Source organism: Danio aesculapii, chromosome 25 (genome assembly GCF_903798145.1).
Source record: "Danio aesculapii chromosome 25, fDanAes4.1, whole genome shotgun sequence".
In the NCBI taxonomy this organism is placed as follows: domain Eukaryota; kingdom Metazoa; phylum Chordata; class Actinopteri; order Cypriniformes; family Danionidae; genus Danio; species Danio aesculapii.
The window spans coordinates 37,062,475-37,077,114 of NC_079459.1; the positions used below are offsets into that span (position 1 = coordinate 37,062,475).

The 14,640-nt window shown below is 38.7% G+C and overlaps 1 protein-coding gene across 1 annotated transcript in view; it reads left to right on the forward strand.

The window, feature by feature from the left end:
- LOC130219446 (A disintegrin and metalloproteinase with thrombospondin motifs 20) overlaps positions 1–14,640 on the forward strand; it is a 118,614-nt gene that overhangs the window by 74,107 nt on the left and 29,867 nt on the right. The window contains exons 22-28 of the mRNA XM_056451855.1: positions 1,545–1,709; positions 2,556–2,675; positions 2,838–2,945; positions 3,356–3,520; positions 5,205–5,534; positions 7,664–7,825; positions 8,044–8,220. Of these exons, the coding sequence (XP_056307830.1) occupies positions 1,545–1,709; positions 2,556–2,675; positions 2,838–2,945; positions 3,356–3,520; positions 5,205–5,534; positions 7,664–7,825; positions 8,044–8,220 (1,227 nt within the window). The remainder of the gene's footprint in view (positions 1–1,544; positions 1,710–2,555; positions 2,676–2,837; positions 2,946–3,355; positions 3,521–5,204; positions 5,535–7,663; positions 7,826–8,043; positions 8,221–14,640) is intronic.

Sequence of the window (14,640 nt, forward strand, 5' to 3'; positions counted from 1 at the left end):
GTCACATTCCATTTCGTCGCATTCCATTTCGTTAATTTTTTTCGTGTTCCATTTCGTCACATTCCATTTCGTCACATTCCATTTCGTCGCATTCCATTTCGTTAATTTTTTTCGTGTTCCATTTTGTCACATTCCATTTTGTCACATTCCATTTCGTCGCATTCCATTTCGTTGCATTCCATTTCATTCTATTTTTTCGTGTTGCATTTCGTCACATTCCATTTTGTCGCATTTCATTTCATTTTATTTTTTCGTGTTCCATTTCGTCACATTCCATTTCGTCACATTCCATTTTCATTCTATTTTTTCGTGTTCCATTTCGTCACATTCCATTTCATTCTATTTTTTCGTGTTCCATTTCGTCACATTCCATTTCGTTGCATTCCATTTCGTCACATTCCATTTCGTCACATTCCATTTAATTCCATTTCATTCTATTTTTTCGTGTTCCATTTCGTCACATTCCATTTCGTTGCATTCCATTTCGTCACATTCCATTTCGTCACATTCCATTTAATTCCATTTCATTCTATTTTGTCACTTTGCATTTCATTCCATTTTGTTGCATTCCATTTCATAACATTTCATTTCATTGAATTCGATTTCATTCCATTTCCTTCATCACATTCCATTCTGTTCCATTTCATTGCTTTTCGTTCCATTTCGCCGCTTACTATTTTGTTAAATTTCGCCAAGTTCCATTTTGTCATGTTTTGTTGCTTTTTTGTCGCACTCCATTTCATTTTATTTCATCGCATTATAGTTTGTTCCATTTTGTCGGTTCCATTATGATACATTACATTTCAGCACATTCCATTTAGTTTCATTTAACCTTATGTGACTTAATATTTAATAACAAAAATTATGAACTCGCACTCTCTGAGAGATGAGTGGATATTTGCTGGATCACTATGGCTGAGGAGATGACAACGAGTTAGTTTTCTTTAGCGTTTTCATTTCCTTCCTTTAAAACCTTGGTTCGCTAGGAGAGCTATATATAGTGCTCAGCATAATTGAGTACACCCCATTTTGAAAATGAAAATATTTATCCATTTCTCAGTGAATATAGACAATTTTGGTGCATTTAAGGAAATTGAAAGATAATACAATTAAATTCAAGCAAAATATTGCAAAAAAAAATTACAACCTACAAAATTTCAACAAATTTTCCCTTTTTTTTTGCTTCTCTTCATTTTTCCTCTTTTTTTATTTATATTTAATTTTTTTCTATAAAATATAAATTCGGCTGTAATTGTTTTTGGAGCGTTATCGTAAGTTATTTTGTTAGATCAGCTCCAGATTTGGCTTCAGTACTGACTAATCTAATGTATATGCACAAATATAATATTGTATAGCTTCCTATTAACAATATAAATTAAAAAAATTGATTTGTGAGGGGTGTACTTATATATGCGGAGCACTGTATATATCTGTATATTTGCTATATGAGATTTTTGCTGTTCGGTTTGAATGTTACACCACTAAAGCATAGACAACAGAAAAGAAACTCTTTTACAGTAAATCTGTGTTTGTGTCCACTCCAGTGTCTGGTGACGTGTGGTAAGGGTGTGCGACACCGACAGGTGCAGTGCATTCTGGGAGATGAGCGTCTGAGCGAGCAGCGCTGCAACCCCGACACCAAACCCTCAGCGGTGGGCAGCTGTACACTCCCCGAATGTGCTGCCTGGCAGACCGGAGTCTGGAGCCCGGTGAGAAACACACACACACACACACACACACACACACACACTCTGCACTATTACAGTATACACTCCGGCTCTGTTATAACCAGTTTTTTTCACGACAATTCACATGTATTCACTGTTATTGTTATTATTATTATTATTTATTACATGCATATTTAAATGTATAATTATTAGTTTAGATGTTTTGTGTTTGTTTTATGGTGCTCAGTTTTTTGACCACACTTTGTTTTTTCTCATGTATTCGTTTGCTGGAAATTAGAACGGAATTTAGAAACAGTTTTGAAGCAAATCTTTGCCTTGATAAACTAAATTAAATATGAAACATATGTACTGAGTGTTATTAAAAAGATGTTCATTAGTGATATGCACCCATAAAGGTCCAAAATGTGCATATACTTATTGCTTATTACACACACAGGGATGCACAGCAGCACACAAATATCTTTAAATAGGAAAAATTGAAGGATTAAAATAAAATCTATATTATTCCACAGTCGAATGGATGATGCGATACCACAGGCTCATTCTGTAGATGTTCTGCTGACTTTAGCCTCATGCATGCAGCGAAGCTTCCAGTTTTTCTTCTGTAAATAGCAAATCCGCCTGAACTGCAATGCGCTTTAAAAAAGAAATGGTTGATTAGTTTAAATCAAATTACACCCAAAACACTCCGATAACTCATTAAGAGGATAATAACAGCTCTTTCAGACCATGCGCTGTGCACCTCCATCCTTAAAAAAGCAGAAGTGGACAAAAGTGCACCTGCGCCATGTGCCGTAGATAAAATAGAGCCCTGTGTGCGTTTGAGTCTGGAGTCAGTGTGTGAATCTGTGCTGCTGGTGTGTTTAGTGTACGGTGAGCTGCGGTGCGGGGTATCAGATGCGTGCGGTGAGGTGTGTGTCAGGAGCTTACGGAGAAACACTGGAGGACAGAGAGTGTAACGCTGCTGCCAGACCCCGAGACACACAGGTGAGCCAATGCTCAACTCTACATGTGCACAGAGGGCTTTAAAGGGCAGCTGTTATGCAGAAATCATACTGTGTGTGTGTGTGTGTATGTGTGTGTGTGTGTGTGTGTGTGTGTGTGTGTGTGTGTGTGTGTGTGTGTGTGTGTGTGTGTGTGTGTGTGTAGGACTGTGAGTTGTCGGTTTGTCCTCATGTGGCATCAGTCTTCAACACACCCAGACCTGCAGAAGCGTCTCAGCGACACACACAGTGGAGATTCGGCTCATGGACCACTGTGAGTAAAACACACAGTATAGAATATTACAGCAAATGTGTGTTATATATGTCTAATGTGTGTGTGTGTGTGTGCGTCAGCAGCTGAATGTAAGCTGTAGAAATACTCAGGATGCTGTAGCGGAGGAATCCTCCTGTGTTGATTTGTGTGTGTGTGTGTGTGTGTGTGTGTGTGTGTGTGTGTGTGTGTGTGTGTCAGTGTTATGTGATGAGGGCCGTCAGCTGTAGAGACTCAGGGTGCTGTAGCGGAGGAATCCTCCTGTGTTGATTTGTGTGTGTGTGTGTGTGTGTGTGTGTGTGTGTGTGTGTGTGTCAGTGTTATGTGATGAGGGCCGTCAGCTGTAGAGACTCAGGGTGCTGTAGCGGAGGAATCCTCCTGTGCTGATATGTGTGTGTGTGTGTGTGTGTCAGTGTTCAGTGTCGTGTGGTGAGGGCCGTCAGCAGCGGTATGTCAGCTGTAGAGATGCTCAGGGTGCTGTAGCGGAGGAATCGTTCTGTGCGGATCTTCCTCGTCCTCCAGAGTCTTCCGTGTGTTTCAGTCCCTGCGGTCAGTGGAGGGAAGGAGAGTGGACACCCGTGAGTATCACACACCAACACACAACGTTATCCTGAAATAAACAATCACAAACACTCCGGCTGCATCCAGTATCCCCAAACTGTATTCGAATGTACTGCATGATTGTTAGAAGAGTGCGATCAGTACAGACATTTCTCTTCTGGATAGAGTTTGCCATATCGATGAGTGGCTTTTTGTAGGATGCTTCAAACTTCCGTTTAGAATTGTCAACAGCTAATTATAACATCTTCAAGAGTTCACACTTAGCTGATGATTGATAATAAAGCTTGTTTGGCATGCCCTGAGAGAGCCCTGAGCTTATAAGATCCTCGTGCCCTGGGCTCCCTCGCGTTGCAGGGCGAGAGGGGAGTTTGAGCTCAGGTAGATCTCGATGACTCCCCCCTTGCTTATTGTAGCTAAGTGTCAGATATGGATGCTGAGAAGAGGTGTACAGAGCTTGGCTAAAAATATTTTGGATTAATTGTTTAGGGTGCTTGTTTTGAACTGTAGGAGGAAACCGGAGGACCCGGGGAAAACCCACACGAGCACGGAGAGAACGAACAAAACTCCGCACAGAAATGTCGCCTGGTTTAGAATTGAATTTAAACCAGGGGTATTCTTGCTGTGAGGCAACAGTGCTAATCACTGGCCAGCGTGTCGCCCATTTGAAAGGAGGGAAAGTAGGGTTTGGTCGGTGGATGGATGGGGGGTGGGGTCTTCGAAACAAATATATTGATATGAGAAAACTCTGGTTATTTATAGCGAGTTAAGAATCGTCTGATAAGATAATTAGTCATGAGCTAATGCTGGAACAGCTGTGAACAATCATGGGCACCTGATCCTCTCCATATTTGTTTATAAATAATCTTCACTTTGTGTTCATGTTGTCTGCAATGAAATACAAGTCACAATTACACAAGTAAATATGCAAATCCCTACTTTTAATCTGCGTTTTCCATACTGCCCCAACTTTATCTGATTTAGGGTTATTTGTACAGGTGAAGTCCGAATTATTAGCCCCCCTGAGTTATTAGCCCCCCTGTTTTTTCCCCCCCAATTTCTGTTTAGCATAGAGCAGATTTCTTCAGCACATTTCTAATCATAATAGTGTTAATAGCTCATCTCTAATAACTGATTTATTTTGTCTTTGTCATTATGACAGTAAATAATATTAGACTAGATATTCTTCAAGACACTTCTATACAGCTTAAAGTGACATTTAAAGGCTTCACTAGGTTAATTAGGTTAACCAGGCAGGTTAGGGTAATTAGGCAAGTCCTTGTATAATGATGGTTTGTTCTGGAGACTATCGAAAAATATATAGCTTAAATGGGCTAATAATATTGACCTTAAAATGGGGTTTAAAACTATTAAAAACTGCTTTTATTTTAGCCAAAATAAAACAATTAAGACTTTCTCCAGAAGAAAAAATATTATCAGACATACTGTGAACATTTCCTTGCTCTGATAAACATCATTTTGGAGTAATTAAAAAAAGAAAAAAATTCAAAGGGGGGCTAATAATTCTGACTTCAACTGTGTATATATATATATATATGAGATGTTGAACACACTTTCAATATTATTCTAATATTGTCTTTCTTTCTTGGCACAAAATAAACATCTCTCACCTAAGGAAAAAGTACGTTTTGTTCAAATGTAAATAAAAGTGTATATATGTGTGTGTGTGTGTGTGTGTCCCAGTGTTCAGTATCCTGTGGTGTGGGTCGCACCTCTCGGCGGGTGGTCTGCATGAATTATCTCCATCAGCTGGATGAGTCCTTCTGTGCCCCAGACGAGCGCCCGCTGGCAGAGCAGGAGTGTGTCGGCGCCCCCTGTCAGTCCTCCTACCACTGGCCCAACAACCAACCCAGCAACCAGCCCAACAATCAACCCAGCAACCAGCCCAACAATCAACCCATCAACCAGCCCATTGACCCATATGTCCCCTATGACCCCGCAGGACACCCGGGACACCACAGCTGGAACGTCCCCTCAGCGAACCACCAGTGGAGGACCGGGCCCTGGGGAGCCGTGAGTACACACACACACACACACACACACACGCGTAATGGTGTAATATATGTTTCTGTATATGTATGAAAGGAGAATGGCCCACGTTCCTCCTTTGGGCTGAGCCTGGCTGGATATATATATATATATATATCCTTGGGGATTGGGGCTCATATGTATGCAGGTTTCATCCAGCAGAACCCAGCTGGGATCAGTACAAGGTGGAACATGGGTCATCCTCCTGCAAAAGGAGCCATAATGGGTCCTTGCATTGTGAAACAGGCAGTGTTCAAATGCAGGACAATGACGACCCAATCGACAGGCACAGAAACTGGCTCTTGGGACATGTCACCTCACTGGGAAGGGAAGGAGCTTGTGCAGGAGGTGGAATGGTACATACTAGAGATCTCTCACCTCCACACATGGCTTGGGATCAGGAACTCTGGAACTTCTTGAGAAGCGCTGGACTGGTGGACTGGTGTGGGCTTGCTTATAGCTCCTCAACTCAGCCCCATGTGTTGGAGATTCCATCGCTGAACGAGAGGGTCACATCCCTGTGCCTTCGGGAGGATCAGTCTCTCACTGTAGTTTGTGTCTATGGGGTGAACACCTGTTCAGAGAACCCGCTTTCTTGGAGTGCATGGGAGGGGTGCTGGAAGGCGCTCCAACTGGGGACTCCATTGTTCTACTCTGGGATTCAACACCGGTAATGAAAGTGATACCTGGAGAGGCGTGATTGGGAGGAACAGCCTCCCCGATCTGATTCCGAGTGGTGTTGTTGTCCATAACAAACATCATGTTTGAGCACGAGGATGTCCGTCAGTACACATGGCACCAGGACACCCTAGGCCGGAGGTCGATGATTGACTTTGTGGTTTTATCATCTGATCTCTGACTGTATGTCTTAGACACTCAGGTAAAGAGAAGGGCACAGCTGTCCACTGATCAACACTTGGGGGTGAGTTGGATCCACTTGGAGGAGGCTGGACAGACCCGGCAGACATAAACATATTGTGAGGGTCCTCTGGGAACGTCTGGCTGAAGCACATGTCAGAGGGATTTTCCAATTTTCACTTCTGGAAGTACTTTGTCCAGATCGCAAGGGAGGCTGGAGATATTACCGACTGGTCCATGTTCTCTGGCTCCATTATTGATGCAGCCATGAGGAGCTGTGGCTGTGAGGCCCTTGGAGCCTGTCGTGGCGGCAATCCATGAACCCAATGGTGCACCCCGGAAGTAAGGGATGTCGTCAAGCTGATGGAGGAGACCTACCAGGCTTGGTTGGCTTGCAGGACTCCTGAGGCAGCTGATGGGTACCGTTGTGCTGCAGCTGCTGTGTACCTCAGGTCTCTGAATAGGTCACACTTTACTTTAATGGTCCATTTGTTGAATTTAAGTTACATTGCATCTACATGCCAACTAATTCTCATTAGATTATAAGTAGACTATTAGGTTGGGGTTTGTGTAAGTTGATGTGTACTTGCAAAGTCTCTTGTAGCCAGTTAAATGTCTGTTGAAGGAGCAGTATAAACCGATATTAAGCAGTCAGTCTACTAATACTCGAATGGACCATCAAAATAAAGTGTTTCCTCCAGATGTTGTGCTGCTGTTTTGGCTGACACCCCTCTACAATATCGCATGGAGCTCAGGGACAGTACCTCTGGGCTGGGCAACTGGGGTGGTGGTTTCCATCTGTAAGAAGGGGGACTGGAGGGTGTTTTATAACTACAGGGGATCACACACACTCCTCATCCTCCCTGGAGGAGTCTGTGCCAGGGTACTGGAGAAGAGGGTCTGACCTATGGTTGTACCTCAGATCCACAAGGAACAATGCGGATTTTATCCAGGCCGCAGTACACAGGACCTCATCTATACCCTCACCTGGATGCTCCAGGGTTCATGGGAGTATGCTCAACCAGCCCACATGTGTTTGTGTTTTTAATGCACAGAATTTCAAGGCGCATAAATAAATATACAGTATGTGTTTGTCATTATCAATTTACTGTACCTCACTCAAAATTCTGAAAGAATGACTGTAAAAAGTCACCTTCAGTGAAAAACATGAGCTTTCAAAGAGATTTATTGATATTTTATGTACACAAATTGTTTTACTGATGTTTTAATTATATATGTTGTCTGTGTGTGTTCAGTGCTCCAGCACATGTGCGCACGGGCTCCAGCGGCGGGTGGTGGTCTGTCAGGACTCTGAGGGCCGCAGTACAGGACACTGTGATGATCGAGTGAAGCCTGACCAGACCAAGAGCTGCGACTCCGGGCCCTGTCCACACTGGAACTACGGCATCTGGGGAGAGGTCAGACACACACACACACACACACACACACACACACACACACACACACACACACACACACACACACATAAATAAATCAGCACACCCCCTTTTGAAGTAAAAATAATAAATCAGTAAGGGGCAAAGACTTTTTCACACCACTGTATTCACTGTATTGTGTAATTGAAGATGTATAGTGTGTTTGTTAAGAGTGTGTGTTTGTGTGTGTGTGTGTTCAGTGTACGGTGTCGTGTGGTGGTGGTCAGCGCACACGTCTGGTGGTGTGTCAGCAGGCGAGCGGTCAGAGGCTCAGTGAACACAGCTGTGATGCTCTGCAGCGGCCGCTGGATCTGGAGCTCTGCAACACACACTCCTGCTCTGGCTCCGCACAGTGGCACACACACTCCTGGAGGACGGTACGATAGAAAACACTGTCTGTCTGTGTGTCTGTCTATATATATACACATATACACACACACACACATATAGTTAAACACACATATATACATACAGACACACATATATATATTTAAATACATGCGCGCACACACACACTCACACATACACATACACACAGTATAGATGGATCGTGTTGTCTGGAAAAAAAAACTTGTGCAATTTGTGTGTGTGTGTGTGTGAACTCAAGTCAGAGCTGTAGTCTGAAAACACAAGTGTACATTTGTGTATAAGAGTTTAATATTTGAATGATGATTATTGTCAATTACCCACTAATTGTATATTATATTTGTACAGAATGAGTATTTTTACGTTCATCACACTTATATATCTATTATTATTTAATGATTTCAAACTGGTGCTCGTGGTCTGATGCCCAATTGTACAGAGGGAAATAATGTTTTTGTTATTAATGTGTTTGTTTCTCATTTGTGATGTGAAATTAGTTTGTTTTTAAGATTAATAACACTTTAAATTAAGGATTCATTTGCTAACATTAGTTAAATATTACTGAAATGACGTTAAAGAGCATGTGTGTTTAAATACCTTATTCAATAATGACTAATTGAATCACTGAATCACATCAATGAGTCATTTTATACTCACCGGCCACTTTATTAGGTACACCTCACTAGTACCGGGTTGGACCCCCTTTTGCCTTCAGAACTGTCTTAATCCTTCATGTTAGAGATTCAACAAGCTACTGGAAATATTCCTCAGAGATTTTGCTCCATATTGACATGATAGCATCACGCAGTTGCTGCAGATTTGTCGGCTGCACATCCATTATGCCAATCTCCCAAAGTTGCTCTGTTGCAGTGTTTCTCAACCACGTTCCTGGAGGACCACCAACACTGCATGTTTTGGATGTCTCCTTTGTCTGTCACACCCATTACAGGTCTTTCAGTCTCTGCTAATGAGCTGATGATCTGAGTCAGGTGTGTTTGGTTAAGGAGACATGGAAAATGATCGAGAAACACTGCTCTATTGGATTGAGGTCTGGTGACCGTGGAGGCCATTTGATTGGCTGATTAAGAATTTGCGTTCACGAGTAGTTGAATAGGTGTACCTAATAAAGTGACCAGTAAGTGTGAGTTTGAATCATACTGATGAACAGATCATTTGCATAATCCCCGCCTCCCTGGCATACAAACACTGATGCCAGTGTTTCCCTTCTGACACTGAAAGACCAATCAAATCAGACTTGTCCAGCTGACCAATCAGAGCAGTACAAGTGCTTACAGTCCTTAAGCTATGAACTGATTCAAAAGAGTCATTTCAAAATCATTACAAAATTAAGCTCAAATTCTGATTAAATGACAGTGTATTCAGAGCTTATATGTATTTAAACATGTTCAACAACATTAGCACACTTTAAAAACACAAAATGACCTGCATGCTCTTTAATTTCACTCTTACATTAACTAATGTTAACCAATGGGATTTCATTATAAAGTGTTGCCAGATTTATGAATTATAAACCTGCATTTTTTTTAAATAATGTTATATTTTTGTTGAATAAATATGCAGGATATTAGCATATAAAATGATAGATATGTATATTTTAGTTAGTTTAATCAATGAGTCAGGAGAGTTGAAGAAATACCTCATCATTCATGCACTTGCAGAACATATAAATATAATTATTAAACAGAAATATGATCATCTGAGTGGTTTAACGACACTGAGCTTTGGTACTAATTAGGGTTCAATCACTAATTACTGTCGTCTTCATCGTGTGTCTGAGTTTTAACGTATTATTACATTCGTTTTTTGTTTGTGTACTCATAGTTTGCCCAAATGAATTGTTTCTGCAAACTAAACCTTGAGAGCATTTTAGCTCTTATTTTATCAGCGAATAAATAAAATAAAACACAACCTGTGCACTCGTTCAGGCGGTGCTGATTTACAGGGGAATTTACAGATGTTTGAGTCTCGAATAAATAAAAAACACACTTAAGTAACCTCTGAATCTTCTCAAAGCTCATCTCTGCCATGGAGTATTTGTTTTTTTAAATTAATTCTGACTTTTCTGTTAAAATGTGAGTTTATATCTAATGATTCTGATGTTTAAAGAGGTCTTTAAAAGGTTTAGCGATTTAGATTATGTGTGAAATGAACACAGTTTGCTAAATTTGAAACTGGAATTGAGATTAAAGCTCAGAATTAAATTAACATTGAGATATAAACTCCCAATTTGTTAAATATAATCTCACAATTAAGATAAAAACTGAAATTAAGAGAGAAACTCAAAATCAAACACATTTACAATTGATAAAACATTTTGTACAATGTGTGTTTTAGGGTTTAAATAGTAAATTTGCCACATCTAAACATGTATTTTATATTATATATATATATATATATATATATATATATATATATATATATATATATATATATATTGTGTGTATATATAATATATAACAAGCAAATAAAAACAAGCTTAGAATTAATGTACACACTTGATATTTAACTTTAAACTTACAATTGAGATATAAATAATTTTTTTTAAGTCTAAACATTGAATTGAAATGGAAATGTAGAATTTGAGAAACTAATTAAATTATAATAACTTGTAATTAATGAAATAGTTATCAGATATAAACGCATCAAAAAAACAGCAAATACTAAACTAATAACTGTCACATTTTCAAGAAACATTTTAAATATTCCAAAATTTCTGAATTATCTGAACTAATAACCGAGATAAAAGAATAAATAAGTAAAACTTAAGATGACAAAAATATAAACAGTAATTTGTAAAAATAATCCTTAATTTATTCATGTTTTATGTTGTAAAGAGAATTGCAGGATGTTCACTCAGAGTTCAGTCTTAATCTTTCTGTGGTGGAAAAGAGTTCTGGAGAAGCAGATCTTCATCTTTAGACAGTAAATCCTCCTCCTCAGTAAATAAACGACCGTCTGAATGAGTTTAAGGATGACTTCTACATTATACTTTATTCAGAATCAGTCTGATAACACAGATCGCTCTGCCTCAGTCTCCTGAAGGATGTGTTTGCTGGATTATTGATTGGTTTACAGCACGTTTGTGTCAGGTTGTCTGTATTTTTGTCCTCATCTTCACAGTGCAGCTTCTTCTGCTCTGGTTTCTCTTCATTTCCTCCTGCTTTTCTTCTGTCAGTGTGTAAATCTGTCATGGCTCATGATGTGTGTTTGTGTTTTTCTCATTGTTGTGTTCATCTGAATGTCCAGCTCACAGTCCACAACTATCAGACACTGTAAAGCTGATTAAAATCCAGAACGGTTGTGAACGTTTGTGTTGTTTCTTCACATCTGGAGAATGAGAATTTTTATTTTGTCAAATCTGAAGGGTTAATCAGAAGATCAAAGATTGCTTCCTTTGGTTCATATATACGCGCGTGCGTGTGTGCGTGTGTGTGTGTGTGTGTGTGTGTGTGTGTGTGTGTGTGTGTGTGTGTGTGTGTGAGTATGTGTAAAAATTCTAGAATAAATATATTTTTATAAAAACAATTTATAAGAAATAAAATAATAAACAAAATTTAAATACCTATATATATATATAATAAATATATAATGTTATATATCGGTTATAAACCGGTTTTTATATATATATATACATTTATTTATTTATTTATATATATATATATTTATTTATATATATTTACATAAATAAATATGTTACATATTGATTATGAACACATCAGAAAATGATAGAAATAAGCTCAAACTCTCTGTGTTGTATTGTGGTGTAGTGCTGTTGTTTATTCAGGGTTTCTTCAGCTTTTGTTGAGCATTTAATCAACGTTACTTCAGTGTTTCTTTAGTGTTAGTTGAGCATTTCATCAACGTTACTTCAGCGTTTCTTTAGTGTTAGTTGAGCTTTTAATCAACGTTACTTCAGTGTTTCTTTAGTGTTAGTTGAGCATTTAATCAGCGTTACTTCAGCGTTTCTTTAGTGTTAGTTGAGCATTTCATCAACGTTACTTCAGCGTTTCTTTAGTGTTAGTTGAGCATTTAATCAATGTTACTTCAGCGTTTCTTTAGTGTTAGTTGAGCATTTAATCAGCGTTACTTCAGCGTTTCTTTAGTGTTAGTTGAGCATTTAATCAGCGTTACTTCAGCGTTTCTTTAGTGTTAGTTGAGCATTTAATCAGCGTTACTTCAGCGTTTCTTTAGTGTTAGTTGAGCATTTCATCAACGTTACTTCAGCGTTTCTTTAGTGTTAGTTGAGCATTTCATCAACGTTACTTCAGCGTTTCTTTAGTGTTAGTTCAGCATTTAATCAATGTTACTTCAGCGTTTCTTTAGTGTTAGTTGAGCATTTAATCAGCGTTACTTCAGCGTTTCTTTAGTGTTAGTTGAGCATTTAATCAGCGTTACTTCAGCGTTTCTTTAGTGTTAGTTGAGCATTTAATCAGCGTTACTTCAGCGTTTCTTTAGTGTTAGTTGAGCATTTAATCAATGATACTTCAGCGTTTCTTTAGTGTTAGTTGAGCATTTAATCAGTGTTACTTCAGCGTTTCTTTAGTGTTAGTTGAGCATTTAATCAGCGTTACTTCAGCGTTTCTTTAGTGTTAGTTGAGCATTTAATCAGCGTTACTTCAGCGTTTCTTTAGTGTTAGTTGAGCATTTAATCAGCGTTACTTCAGCGTTTCTTTAGTGTTAGTTGAGCATTTAATCAGCGTTACTTCAGCGTTTCTTTAGTGTTAGTTGAGCATTTAATCAGCGTTACTTCAGCGTTTCTTTAGTGTTAGTTGAGCATTTAATCAGCGTTACTTCAGCGTTTCTTTAGTGTTAGTTGAGCATTTAATCAGCGTTACTTCAGCGTTTCTTTAGTGTTAGTTGAGCATTTAATCAGCGTTACTTCAGCGTTTCTTTAGTGTTAGTTGAGCATTTAATCAGCGTTACTTCAGCGTTTCTTTAGTGTTAGTTGAGCATTTAATCAGCGTTACTTCAGCGTTTCTTTAGTGTTAGTTGAGCATTTAATCAATGATACTTCAGCGTTTCTTTAGTGTTAGTTGAGCATTTAATCAGTGTTACTTCAGCGTTTCTTTAGTGTTAGTTGAGCTTTTAATCAACGTTACTTCAGCGTTTCTTTAGTGTTAGTTGAGCATTTAATCAGTGTTACTTCAGCGTTTCTTTAGAGTTAGTTGAGCTTTTAATCAACGTTACTTCAGCGTTTCTTTAGTGTTAGTTGAGCATTTAATCAGCGTTACTTCAGCGTTTCTTTAGTGTTAGTTGAGCATTTCATCAACGTTACTTCAGCGTTTCTTTAGTGTTAGTTGAGCATTTAATCAGCGTTACTTCAGCGTTTCTTTAGTGTTAGTTGAGCATTTAATCAGCGTTACTTCAGCGTTTCTTTAGTGTTAGTTGAGCATTTAATCAGCGTTACTTCAGCGTTTCTTTAGTGTTAGTTGAGCATTTAATCAATGTTACTTCAGCGTTTCTTTAGTGTTAGTTGAGCATTTAATCAGTGTTACTTCAGCGTTTCTTTAGTGTTAGTTGAGCATTTAATCAGCGTTACTTCAGCGTTTCTTTAGTGTTAGTTGAGCATTTAATCAGCGTTACTTCAGCGTTTCTTTAGTGTTAGTTGAGCATTTAATCAGCGTTACTTCAGCGTTTCTTTAGTGTTAGTTGAGCATTTAATCAGCGTTACTTCAGCGTTTCTTTAGTGTTAGTTGAGCATTTAATCAGCGTTACTTCAGCGTTTCTTTAGTGTTAGTTGAGCATTTAATCAGCGTTACTTCAGCGTTTCTTTAGTGTTAGTTGAGCATTTAATCAACGTTACTTCAGCGTTTCTTTAGTGTTAGTTGAGCATTTAATCAACGTTACTTCAGCGTTTCTTTAGTGTTAGTTGAGCATTTAATCAACGTTACTTCAGCGTTTCTTTAGTGTTAGTTGAGCATTTAATCAGCGTTTCTTTAGTGTTAGTTGAGCATTTAATCAGTGTTACTTCAGCGTTTCTTTAGTGTTAGTTGAGCTTTTAATCAACGTTACTTCAGCGTTTCTTTAGTGTTAGTTGAGCATTTAATCAGTGTTACTTCAGCGTTTCTTTAGTGTTAGTTGAGCTTTTAATCAACGTTACTTCAGCGTTTCTTTAGTGTTAGTTGAGCATTTAATCAGTGTTACTTCAGCGTTTCTTTAGTGTTAGTTGAGCATTTCATCAACGTTACTTCAGCGTTTCTTTAGTGTTAGTTGAGCATTTAATCAGCGTTACTTCAGCGTTTCTTTAGTGTTAGTTGAGCATTTAATCAGCGTTACTTCAGCGTTTCTTTAGTGTTAGTTGAGCATTTAATCAGCGTTACTTCAGCGTTTCTTTAGTGTTAGTTGAGCATTTAATCAATGATACTTCAGCGTTTCTTTAGTGTTAGTTGAGCATTTAATCAGTGTTACTT